The sequence below is a fragment of the Aotus nancymaae genome, unplaced genomic scaffold (genome assembly GCF_030222135.1).
Source record: "Aotus nancymaae isolate 86718 unplaced genomic scaffold, 86718_ANA_hifiasm-v0.15.2.pri h1tg000079l, whole genome shotgun sequence".
Taxonomy (NCBI): Eukaryota; Metazoa; Chordata; class Mammalia; order Primates; family Aotidae; genus Aotus; species Aotus nancymaae.
In genome coordinates, this window is record NW_026988494.1 from 762721 (window position 1) to 776426 (window position 13706).

Consider the following 13706-nt stretch of genomic DNA (forward strand, 5'->3'; position numbering starts at 1 on the left):
ACAATTGTGATATTGTAAATTACATATATACATATATATATATATATTTTTTTGAGACGGAGTCTTCCTCTGTCTCCAGGTTGGAGTGCAGTGGTGCAATCTCGGCTTACTGCAACTTCCGCCTCCCGGGTTCAAACGAATCTTCTGCCTCAGCCTCCCAAGTAGCTGGGACTACAGGCACGCGCCACCACACCCAGCTATTTTTTATATTTTTAGTAGAGATGAGGTTTCATCATGTTGGCCAACATACTCTCGATCCCCTGATCTCGCATTCTGCCAGCCTCAGCCTCCGAAAATGCTGGGACTACAGGCATGAGCCACAGCGCCTGGCCATATTTGGTTTTTGACTCCATTTCCTGGCATGCAACTCCTAAAACCCTTAGATCTCGAAAGTGATGTATTGTTTATGCTAATGAGTTAACTGCTGGCTGGCAGCCCCCAGGTAGCTCCAGGATGGGGTTTGGTCACTGGAAAGACAGACAAAGGCAAGAGTAGAGGTGGGACTTTCAGCCTTACCCCTCTGGGAAGGAGAGAGGCTGAAGGTTGAGGTGATCACCGATAGGCAAGGGTTGAATCAGTCACGCCTATGTAATGAAGCCTCCATAAAAACAAAAGGACAGGGATCTCAGAGCTTCCAGATAGCTGAACACATGGAGATTCCTGGAGAGTAGCCTGCTCCAGGAGTGCAAAGACCCTCGCACCCTTCCCCTGATTTCACCCTATGCATCTCTTAATCTATATCCACTTTGCACATGCTCCCCTCCACCTGGACTGCCTTTCCCCCAGCTCCCCTCACCTGGCAACTCGTGACCTTCAAGATTCCTTCCAGAGTCAATTCCTGTCTGGGAAATGGTGGGCTTCCCACTGCTTGATGGTCTCATCTGAGAACCGCTGACCCTTGCTGGACGCAGTGGCTCACGCCTGTAATCTCAACACTTTGGGAGGCTGAGGCAGGTGGATCACTTGAGGTCAGGAATTCAAGACCAGCCTGGCCAACATGGTGAAACCCTGTCTCTACTAAAAATACAAAAATCTGCCTGGCGTGGTGGCACACGCCTGTAATCCCAGCTACTCGGGAGGCTGAGGCAGGAGAATCGCTTGAAACCGGGAGGTGGAGTTTGCAGTGAACCGAGATCGAGCCACTATACTCCAGCCTGGGTGACAGAGCAAGACACCGTCTCAAAAAAACAAAAACAAACAAACAAAAAAAACCTCAAGAGACCCAAACAGCCAGTGGACCTTGAAAAAGAACAAAGTTGAAAGACTCACACTTCCTGATTTCAAAACTTAACTACACAACTACAAAAATCGAAAGTGTGGTACTGGCATAAAGATAGATTATATATAAACCAATGTAATAGAATGGAGAGCCCAGAAATATACTCTCCCATATATGGCCAGCTGATTTTCAACAATCATGCCAAGACCATTCAATGGGGAAGGGATAATCTTTTCAACAATTGGTTGTGTGAAAACTAGATGCATATGCAAAAGAATGAAGTGGGACTCTTGTTTTTATGCCATATACAAAACTCAAAGTGGATCAAATACCTAAACTTAGGAGCTAAAACTATAAAATTCCTAGAATAGGACCGGGCGCGGTGGCTCAAGCCTGTAATCCCAGCACTTTGGGAGGCCGAGGCGGGTGGATCACGAGGTCAAGAGATTGAGACCATCCTGGTCAACATGGTGAAACCCCGTCTCTACTAAAAATACAAAAAAGTAGCTGGGTATGGTGGCGTGTGCCTGTAATCCCAGCTACTCAGGAGGCTAAGGCAGGAGAATTGCCTGAACCCAGGATGTGGAGGTTGCGGTGAGCCGAGATTGTGCCATTGCACTCCAGCCTGGGTAACAAGAGCGAAACTCCATCTCAAAAAAAAAAAAAAAAATCAGACATTTCTTTTCATGTACATCTATACTTGTTTACATTTCACAATAGAGCTCTTGTAAGAGAGATTTAATCTGGTTACTTTTAGTACCTGATTAAATTATTCTGAAACACAAATTGTGAACATTCTGAAACATACTTTCTTCCTCAAAAGACAAATGCCAGCATTAATGTATTACTCATATGACTTTCATATTTTTTAAAAAAAAAGAACAATAGATTTTGAAAAGGCTACAGCCTGAGTAGGAGAACTTCCTTGAGGTCAGCGTTATCCACAACAGCCATATGTCCGGCAGGAAGTCTGTAGTGGGTGACATTAACAATGAATCGCCCACTTTCTTGTATCCTGGAGAGACTTGTGGCTTAGACTTGTGCTTCAGACATCTGAACAAGGCAAGACTTGGATAAAAAGCATCCTTTTTGCTTTTCATGTATATTACAGGTTGGAATCTTGCATTTCTAGAGTCTTTCACCTGGGCATGCCAAATGATTTGTGAGGCTGCCTCATTGAGCAGAGTCTACACATGCAGATGAGGCCAGTAATCTCAGCACTGATTGCGTGTGTTTATGTGCTTAATGTATTCGCTTGAGTAGGGAAAGGCTGTATTCCGAGGCAAAGACCAAGGATAGGCTTTCATGTTGATCGTTTTTAGGTAAGCTTTGCAAAATATACAAGGTGCACGCAGAGCCTCAGTGAAGAGAGAGATCTTCTATACGTGTTTATATTATACAGTTAAAACAAGTAGACTGCCAAGCCACTGGATAATTTAACAACTGATAATTTAACACCCTAACAACTGAACCCTACCTCGCATCCTGAGTTAATTTCTTCAGCATGCCATAGCGAATGGCTCCATTATTTACTTGCAAGTTACACAGTAAACCTGGCCACACATTCACAAAAAATAGTCAACTTTCATCCTCAGCTAAATTAGTACATTGCTCAGAGATAAACTATAACTTATTATTCATATATACATGACTTTATGTCAACCTCAGAACAGCCTGTGAAGTAGATATTGTTATCGTTCCTGTTTCACAAACAAGGAAACAGACACAGAGGGGTTAAGGAAGAGATAAAAGATCTCCAGCATTAAGGAGCAGCACCTAGAAATTAAACTCATGGCTATTTGCCTCCAAAACTCTTAACTTCATCTCAATGTTATATTGCCTCTCATGTTTGTTTTTTGAAAGTTAAATTGGCCAGGCGCAGTGGCTCACACCTGTAATCCCAGCACTTTGGGGAGTCAGCGTGGGTGGATCATGAGGTCACGAGATGGAGACCATCCTGGCCATGGTGAAATCCTGTCTCTATTAAAATACACAAAAATTAGCCAGGCTGGTGGTGTGCGCCTGTAGTCCCAGATGCTCAGGAGGCTGAGGCAGGGGAATCGCTTGAACCCAGGAGACAGAGGTCGCAGTGAGCCGAGATCGCGCCACTGCGTCAAAATTCCTGGACCCCGAGGGCCAGCATGAGCTGCGTTTAGAGACTCGAGGGCCTCTCTCATGGTTTCACCTCCCTGCAAATAACTGTCTTTTGAACATTTCAGAGCTCTTTAGGACACATGCGTTTTCTGCTTGGACGAGGCCAGAAAAACTCGGGGTCCCCTTATACTCAGCCTGGAGACAGAGCAAGACTCCATCTAAAAAAAAAAAAGAAAGTTAAATTGACTCTGGCAATTTTGTCATATTGTCTATTAAGCACTGCTATTGCAGATTTCCTCCTTATTCAAAGAAAATTAAAGGAAAAAGGATGTAATCCCAGCTACTCAGGAGGCTGAGGCGGGAGAATTGCCTGAACCCAGGAGGCGGAGGTTGCGGTGAGCCGAGATCGCGCGCCATTGCACTCCAGCCTGGGTAACAAGAGCGAAACTCTGTCTAAAAAAAAAAAAAGGAAAAAGGAGGGTGTGCTCTGCCAGTTGAGACAAATTTTGATTGTTTCCTAGGATAGTTCCAAGTCTTAGGTGGAAGGCGGCTGCAGCATGAGCTCTGGAGTTAGGCAGTCTGGGGTCCACCACTTTCTAGTTGTGTGACCTAGGACAAGTTACTTGATCTTTCTGTGCTTCAGTTCCCTCACCAGTAAAATGAAGAGAGTAACAAGAACAGTAATAACTCAGTGCTCTTGGGGGTTAAATAACGTGGTGCATTTAGAAGTGTTTTGCACATGTCATGTGCTCAGTAAATCTCAGCTATTCTTTTCTTTTTTTTTTTTTTTTTGAGACAAAGTCTCCCTCTGTTGCTCAGGCTGGAGTGCAGTGGTGCAATCTCAGCTCACCACAACCTCCTTCTCCCGGGTTCGAGCGATTTTCCTGCCTCAGCCTCCCAAGTAGCTGGCACTACAGGCTCGCGTCACCATGCCAGGCTAATTTTTGTATTTGTAGGAGAGACAGGGCTTTCACCATGTTGGCCAAGCCAGTCTTGAACTCCTGACCTCAAGTGATCCGCCCGCCTCGGCTCCCAAAGTGCTGGGCTTACAGGCCTGAGCCACAACCGCCTGGCTTCAGCTATTCTTATTAATAAGCTGCCTGAAGTAAGTTTAGATTTGTGATCACCAGTAAACATTAGGAGCCACAATTAACATTTGGATATTCCAAAAGCTACTTTGTCTTGAAAAGATGATTTAAAAGCCCTTCGACGGTCCAGGCTGCTTTTGTGATGGTTAAGAGTATCTTTCTCAAACTAAATAACTTCGACTCTGGCTGCATTAAAATAAGGAGTATGGACTCCTTGTCATTGCCACAATTCCAAGACACGCATGCATTCTAAAAAAAAAAATTAATCAAATACTTAAAGACTATTTGGGTTTCCAAATAAATCGTTATCCCCTCTCTGTCAATAAGCATGGCCATCTTCCAAACAGTGGGCTTGCTCCGAGTCACGTTCTCTAAAACTTTCCCTTCACTGCTTGCATTACAGTACTCGGTGTCCCCAATTGTTGCTGTCCCAGAACAAAAGCCTAATTGCCGCGGCTACAATACAGCCCTTTTTTTTTTCCCTCTGAGATCATCATGAAGCCCTTGGAGCAAACAAGAGAGGGAGTTCTTGCAAGCAGCAAGGACGGCGTCGAAATTCCTGGACCCCGAGGGCCAGCATGAGCTGCGTTTAGAGACTCGAGGGCCTCTCTCATGGTTTCACCTCCCTGCAAATAACTGTCTTTTGAACGTTTCAGAGCTCTTTAGGACACGTGCGTTTTCTGCTTGGACGAGGCCAGAAAAACTCGGGGTACCCTTATCTCGCCGGTGCAGCGTGGACGGGACCAGGACCAGAGTCCCGCCCGGACGCGATCCGGTCGCGGTGGGGTACTGGGGGTCTCTCCCAGCCGGACGTCCCCGGGGCCCCGCAGGCCAAACCCGGAGCGCTCGTGTCCCGCAGCCGCGAGCGGGTACTCCGCCTTCCCAGCCTTTCTGGGACCGGCCCCGCGCGCTCCATCCATGGCTGGCACGCAAACCCCCAAAGGCGGCCCCCGGACAGGGCTCTGGGACTCACGCGGTCTCCGTGGGTCTCGGGGACCTCTCCCCGGCGGGTTCCTGGCCCCTCGGGGTCTGAGAGTGGGAGCCTCCCATGGCGCGGAACTTGGCGCCCGGGCTGCACCCGCCAGTGCTGGGCGGCGGGCGGCTCTGCCCCGACCCTGGGCGGGGAGGCAGCGGGGCGGGAGGAAGGGTGGGGCGAGGGTGGGCGGGGTGGGGCGAGGGTGGGCGGGGTGGGGCGCCCGGCCATAGGGTCCCAGCCGCTGGGAAAGACGGGGAAGGAGGTGGCTTCAGACGCCGCCAACTTCTCCGCGGGTTGCAGGGCCTCGCGGGGGCCGCCGCCTGGAGCTGGGGAGCGCCCGGGGAGCGCCCGGGGCGCGCGGGGCTGCGAGGAGCCCGGGCAGCGGCGCCTCCTCGCCCGGCAAGGGAGCCCCTCGGCCGCACGGGGCAGCAGGTGGAGGGCGCGAGGCCTGCGGGTGCCCCCGGTCCCCGCGCACTGCGGACGTCGCCCTCTCCGCCCTCTGGGTCCGGGGCTGGAAGGGAAGCGGCGGGAAGAGGCCCCTGGAGCAGCTGTTCAGAGAAGCAGCAGGAGGGGGCGGTGTGTGCCAGGGTCGGGGGACCTTTTCCCCAAACCGCTTCTGCCTCCTGGGACGGGAGGGAAGCCTGGACTGCGTTGCACAGAACACTGGATGCATTCTGGTTTTGCTTCCAACTAGCTGAATAACTTGAAACAAGTTATTTCACCCTCTCTTAATCTTGTTTCCTTTGTCTATAAAATAAGGGAGTATGTTCATCTTTAGCTCTTAATGTCCCTTTAGGCTCTGACAACCAAGCAATGAGTGTTCCTCCAAACTCTGTCGGAAGGAAAAAACAAACACACACCTATCCCTGTCATCTCATCTGTGACCCAGCTACACCTAGCAACTCCCGTTTCAGCATCTCATGCCCTTCGTCACCATTCCCGCCTCACCATGTTAGGCTGGTCTCGAACTCCTGACCTCAGGTAATCCACCCGCCTAGGCCTCCCAAAATGCTGCAAGATCGCGTCACTGCACTCCAGCCTGGGCAATAAGAGTGAAACTCCATCTCAATAATAATAATAATAATAATAATTATCTCTTCACTTGTCTTTCACTAGAATATAAGTTCTTTAAAGGCAGGAACACCCTGTTGTTGTTTTGAAAGACCGTGTCTCTTTCTGTTGCCCAGGCTGGAGTGCAGTGATGTGATCATAGCTCACTGCAACCTTGAATTCCTGGACTCAGGCAGCCCTCCTGCCTCAGCCTTCTCAGCAGCTGGGAGCACAGGTGCATGCCACCACACCCTTTTTTTTTTTTTTTTTTCTTTTTAGAGACAGGGTCTCACTATGTTGTCCAGGTTGGTCTCAAGTGATCCTCCTGCTTTGGCCTCTCAAAGCGCTGGAATTACACATGTGAGCCACCACACCCAGCCAGGAATGCTTCTTATCTCTGTATTCTAGCTTAGTGCCCAGCACAGTGCCTGGCTCATGGTTTATATACAATAACTATTTGCCTAATGAATGAATGAGTCAGTGAGGAAGCATACACAATTGTGCACATTAACTTCATTCTTGAAGCTATAGGGGAATAAAAATATATGTGACGACATTTTAGTTGTTCCAGAAAGAATCAGAAAATGCATATTGGAGATATATATTTATAACAGATTTCTCTTTTATGTATCAGATTTTGACTATCTGTTTATAAATTATCTTCAGTCTACTTAGCCAGAAAGTTCCCAGGGTCCAGAATGTTGACATATGGTAGACACAAACAGAGTATTTTGAAGTGGAAAAATAAACAATTAGTAAAAGTAGAATGAGACTGGAATTCAGATTTTTGCATGAGGAATTTCAGATAACTAAAGAAAAGTTGACTCTTGTCGGATTTTTTTTTTAGAGACAGGGTCTTGCTCTGTTACCCAGACTAGAGTGCAGTGGCATGATCTTAGCTCGCTGCAGCCTTGAACTCCTGAGATAATTTTTCTTTGAAGTTCAAATTCTTCCCACAGTCTGTTTGGAACACTATGGCAATGTGATTGAAGTGTCATTGAGAAGGCAAACATGACCCTGTCAGAGCTGCAATTCCCTTCAGAGGAACACTCAGCCTCTCCTAGTGAGAAAGGTCTTTATTCTCAGTCGGTCATTCCAAGGGAAGACAGGAGGGGGAGCGGCAGGAGAGGAGGGTGGAAATGGGAATGTTTTCCTTCTCTGGTAGACAAGATGGGCTGCCGCGAAGACTCTTGCTACTGTCAGTGCAGAAAGGCACAGGGTGGCACCACTAACATGGTTGAAAGTAAAGGAAAAAGGCCGGGTGTGGTGGCTCACACCTGTAATACCAGCACTTTGGGAGGCTAAGGTGGGCAGCACTTGAGGTCAGGAGTTTGAGACCAGCCTGGCCAACATGGCGAAACTCCATTAGCTGAGCCTGGTGATGCGTGCCTGTAATCCCAGCTATTCAGGAAGCTGAGATATGAAAATTGTTTGAACCCGGGAAGCAGAGGTTATAGTGAACTGAGATTGCACCACTGGACTCCACCCTTGGCAACAAAGTTAGACTCTGACGAAGAAAAGGGAGAAGGAGAGGAGAGAAGGAGAGAGGAAGAGGAGTGGGGGGGGGAGGGGAGGGGAGAGGAGGGGAGGGAAGGGAAGCCCACACCCTCTTGTGTTGCAGAGAAATTGAGACAAGAGAAACAGGAACTCTGTGAAACAATGTGAAAGATTAAACATCTGGGACCCAAAGGGCATCTCTGCAAAGATGCTTGTGTGTTGACTGGTTTGGCTTTATGTTGCTTACTGGGTTTGCTGCCCTGACTGACATGGCAGCTGGGGCTTTGGGCCAGGCCGGGTGAACACAGTGAAGGGAAGTGTTGTCTTTGGGAAATAAACTTATTAGGGCTTTTCAGGAAAAAATGTCCAAGACAGACCAGAGATCCCCAGACACTGCTTACTGCACAGCATATAGCTTTGCCCTTCTCATGGAAGCAGAACCAGGATATGTTTCTCCATCCCAGAGCCTGTCTGCAGATCTCCAAAAAAGGTATAGACTGTGGGATGTCTGCAGTTCCTGTGATTAATGTCCCTGGGTTTAAACTCTTCCTTGCTTTTTATATTTCAGTTAAAAACAAAAGGCCGGACATGGTGGCTCACACCTGTAATCCCAACACTTTGATAGGCCAAGCGGGGAGGATCTCTTGAGCCCAGAAGTTCGAGACTAGCCTGGGCAACATAGCGAGTCCCTCGTCTCTACCAAAAATAAAAAATAAATTGGTTGAGCCTGGTGGGGCTCACCTGCAGTCACAATTAGGAGGGTGAGGTAGGAGGATCACTTGAGCCCGGAAATCGAAGTGGCAATGAGCTGTGATCACACCACTGCACTGCAGTCTGGGCAACACAGCGAGACTCTGTCTCCCAAAAACAAAACAAACATTTCAGCATCCCCAGTGATGATACTGAATTGTTATTGTGCAATCACAGTTTCTGCTCTGATGAAAGTTACTAAAGAAATGGAAACACGTCCCCTCCCTTGGTGTGGTTCTAAAATGGTACACTCAGAGGCCAGCTGTAAGTTATGGGCAACCAGGCTGTTCTCTGTCTCCAACGGCTGAGAAATTTCATAATACCAATTCTGGGGCTCAGAACCGTTCACAGAACTGAGGAGTTTTCCTTCAAGCAGACAGCAGGAGGATCCTAGCTGGACACTACTTGGTATTGCATTTGATGCAGAACATAAACAGAATAAAGCCTTCATGTTTTGGTGCCCTGTAATTTACACCTAACTGTGACACAAGAAGGAGGAGGAGGAGAATGAAAAGAGAGGGAGGGAGGCAGCCCTTGTGTTTTAGTCTCTGAGTCAGTGGGCTTCTGAATACATGACCAGCTGGACACATGGCCTGTGATGGAGTCCAGGCAGGGTAGAGTTTGATGTCCATGGTTAAGGTTTCCATTTGCGCATTACAATTCTGTCAATAAGGTATTTTTGTTTTTTGTTTTGTTTTGTTTTGTTTTGAGACTGAGTCTCACTCTGTTGCCCAGGCTGGAGTGTAGTGCGATCTCGGCTCACTACAACCTCCACCTCCAGGGTTCAAGAAATTCTCCTGCTTCAGACTCCCAAGTAGCTGGGAGTACAGGCGCCCACCACCATGCCAGGCTAATTTTTGTATTTTTAGTAGAGATTGGGTTTCACCACGTTGGCCAGGCTGGTCTCGAACTCCTGACCTCAAATATTCCACCCGCCTTGGCCTCCCAAAGTGCTGGGATTACAGGTGTGAGCCACTGTGCCCGGCCAAGAAGGTATTTTTTAAACGTTGGAAAAATAGCAAGGGAAGAAAATTTAAGCCGTTGAAACTCGAGATTGTCCATAAGATTGCAAAATACATCCTTCAGTGTCAAACTCTATCTCCAGAATGCTGCTCATGCTCTGCAGAGGGATGGGCACTAACAATTTGTTGGATAGCAGGGACTAGGCTTGGTGGTTAACAAAAGTAACCACATTCAGGTCTCATAGCACTGGGGAAAAAAATAACAGTGGGCAATACGTATGGAGCACTTTTTATGTGCCAGATTCTGTTATAAATGCTTTAGATTTATTAACTCATTTGCTGTTCACCGCAACCCTATAGCTAGGCACTTTGAGTATTCTCAGTTTGCAGTCATACTTCAGAAATACTGCAGGTTCCATTACAGACCACTGCAATAAAGTGATAATATTGCAATATAGTGAATCACATAAAATTTTTGGTTTCTTGGTGCACATTAAAGTTATGTTTACACTATATGATAGTCTAAGTGTGCAATAGCGTTATGTTTACAAAATGTACATTCCTTGATTTTAAAAATACTTTATTGCTAAAAAAAAAATGCTGACACAGAGACATGGAGTGAGTCCATGCTGTTAGAAAAATGGCACCAATAGACTTATCCAACACGAGGCTGCCAAAAACTTTCAATTTGTAAGAAATGCAATATATGCGAAGTGCAATAAAGTGAAATGCAGTAAAACGAGCGGTGCCTGTACAAATGAGCAAGATGAAGCATAGTGAGGTTAAACATACCCAAGGCCACACAGCTAGAAAATGGCAAAGCTAGATTCAAACCCAGGTAAGATATCTCCAGCGCTACAGCACAGGGCTTAGCCTCTATACTTTATTGCCTTAATCCTTAGACTGCACATCTCATTTTAAGATCAAGAAAGTCAGTTTTAGAGAGCTAAAGGACGTATCCACTATTTAAATCCAGTTGTCTTGATTACAAACGTTATGTTCAACATGGATTTCTTTTTTCCCCTAGCAATCATGCCAAAGGAGAATTACCCTTCAAACCAGCCACCTTGGGAAGTCACATGCTTATCTCAGAGCTACCCATCTCTCCTCATTTGGAAACTATTTAAATGCCAATTTATAGATCAAAGAATAAAACTGGTTCATTCCTTCAGAGTCATGTTGTTCTTGAAATCAGGTAGTTTATGTGTTCCAGTATCGTTCTCTTCTTTCAAAATGATGTGGCTATTCTAGGTCCTTTGACGTTTCATATAAAATTTAAAATGCTTTTGTAAATTTTTTTCAAAAAAAAACTGTTAGGATTTTCATGTGAATTGAATTGAATTTATTGAATAATTCAAAAAGGATTGCTAGCTTCACAATATGGAGACTTTCAATCCATTAACATGGTATAGCTCTTCATTTATGTAGATCTTCTTTAATTTTCTATCATATTTTATAGTTTTCAGCCTACAGGTCATACATGTCTTTCACTAAATATTTTATGCCATTGTAAACAAAGTGTCTTATAATTTAACTTTCTAAATGTTAGTTGCTAGTATGTGAAATAGAATTGATTTTTGTATATTGTATCCTGCAACCTTGTTAAATTTACTTATTACCTCTAATAGCTTTTTTGTGGGTTTCTTGGGGTTTTCTATACAATGTCACTTGTACATAAGGACAATTTTACTTATTCCTTTCTAACATGTATACCTTATTCTTCCCTTGCTTTGCTGCACTGACTAGGCACTCCTATACAATTTAAGTTAAATAAAAATGGTGAGAGCCAACATCCTACCTGATCTTAGGAATAGAGCATTGATTTTTCACATTTTAGTGGGATATTAGCTGACAGATTTTGTAAATGCCCTTAATCAGGATGAAGAAGTTTTAATTTATTCCTAATTTGCTGAAAGTGTTTTTTACTGATAAAAAACGTATTGAATTTTGACAAATGCTATTGCTGCACCTATTGAACTTACTATATTGTTCCACTTTCTTCCTTTTTTTTCTTTAAAAGACAGGATCTTGCTATGTTGACCAGGCTGGAGTGCAGTGGCTATTCACAGGTGCAATAATAGTTCAGCCTTGAACTCCTGGTCTCCAGTGATCCTCCTGCCTCAGCCTCCCAAGTAGCTAGGACTGCAAGACCTTTTACCGACTTCTTATAGGCTTTCAAAACTATGAATTTCCCTCTAAGTGCTATGTTAGCCAAATTGCACCACTGTGTCTGTGTTTTTGTCTTTATTCAGTTAATTTGTTGGATTACATTGATTAACTGTCAGCTGTTAAAACAACTTTGCATCGCCATTTGATTACAGCGTATAACCTTTTTTATATGCTGCTGGCTCTGGTTTGCTAATATTTTCTTGAGGATTTTTGCATTTATATTCATGAGGGATATTGGACTGTAGTTTTTTTTCTTAAGATTTCTTCATCTAGCTGTAGAATTAGAATAATACTGGCATCATAAAATCATGACTCCTCCTTTATTTTCTCAAACAGTTTTTGTAGGACTGGTATTATTTTTTTCATAAATGTTTGTTAGAACTCACCAATAAAACATCTGAACCCAGAATTCTGTCAGAAAGTTTTTAAGTATAAATTTGGTATCTTTAACTGACACAGCGCTGTTCAAGCATTCTATTTCATCTTTGATCAAATTTTAATTTATGTCTTTCCCAGAATGTGTCCATTTCATCTGTGACACATTTAATGTCATAAAGTTGTTCATAACAAGAATTGTTATTCTTTTAATTTACAAAGTAATAACGTCCCTTCTTTTATTCTTGATATTGTTCATTTTTTTTCTTTGCCAGTTGCTTGAGATTTATCAATTTTATTTGTTTTTTCAAAGGATCACTTTTTGGTTTTAATGATTTTTTTATCTGTTTTTTTTCTGTTCTCTAATTCATTGATTTCTCTTATTATCTTTATTATTTCTTTCCTTCTTCTTGCTTTGAGTTTAATTTGCTCTTTTTGTCTATATTTTAATAGTGAAAATTAAGATCATTGATTTAAGACTTTTCCTCCTTTCTTACAGGCTTTCAAAACTATAAATTTTCCTCTAAGGGCTATATTGGCAACACTGCACAAATTTTGATACATGCATTTGTATTATCATCAGTGCAAAATATTTTCAATCTCTCTTGTGATTTCGTCTTCAGCTCAACAAATATTTACAAGTGTTTTGTTTAAGTTTCCAAATGTTTGAGGTTTTCCTAGTTATCTTATTGTTCTTGGTTTCTAATCTAATTTCATTATGGTCAAAGAACAAACTATTTGATTTCAACCTTTTTAATATTTATTAAAACTTTTTTTATGGTCCAGAATATGGTCTATCTTGGTAAGAATGCCATGTGCACTTGAAAAGAATATACATTTTGCTGTTGTTGAGTGAAGTGTTCTAAAAATATGAATTAGGTCAAAGTGATTGATAATGTTCAGATTTTCTGTCTTTGTTGATTTTTTTGTTGGTTATCAACTTCTGAGAGACACTAAAATTTCCAATTTTAATTGCCTATTTCTTCCTTTCATTCTGTCAGGTTTTGCCTTATGTAATTTGAGGCTATTATGGGCACAGACAAATCTGTAATTTTTATGTCATCTTGATCAACTATTCCGTTTATCCTTCTTAAGTGCCCTTCTTTATCTATTTTTTTTTTTTTAGAAATCTATTTTTATTTGATACTAATGTAGCCACTCCAGCTTTCTTGTGCTTACTATTTACATGATATATCTTTTTCTATCCATCTATATTTGGTTTCCTTCTGTCTTTATATTTAAAGTATGTCTTTGTACATAGCTTATATTTCTGTTTTTTAAAAATGGATTTTTTTTAGAGCAGTTTTAGATTCACAGCTAAACTGAGATGAAAGTACAAAGAGTTCCCACACACCCCCTAAGCCTACACATATGGCCTCCCCACTATCAACCTCCCACACCAGAGTGGTACATTTGTTACAATCAATGAACCTACACTGATGTGTCATTATTATCTAAAGTCCATAGTTTAGAGTTTGCTCTTGGTATTATATGTTGTATGAGTTTTGACAAATGTCTAATATATT

General features: G+C 43.6%; 1 protein-coding gene across 3 annotated transcripts in view; it reads right to left on the minus strand.

Moving 5' to 3' along the window:
• TACC1 (transforming acidic coiled-coil containing protein 1) overlaps positions 1 to 13706 on the minus strand; it is a 127288-nt gene that overhangs the window by 93344 nt on the left and 20238 nt on the right. Inside the window, exon 1 of one of the 3 annotated variants that reach the window (XM_064368689.1) lies at positions 5375 to 5457. The exons of the other annotated variants lie outside the window; for them this stretch is intronic. Within the exon in view, the coding sequence (XP_064224759.1) occupies positions 5375 to 5451 (77 nt within the window). The 5' untranslated portion in view covers positions 5452 to 5457. Of the gene's footprint in view, positions 1 to 5374; positions 5458 to 13706 lie in introns of those variants that run through there. 3 annotated transcript variants of the gene reach the window in all.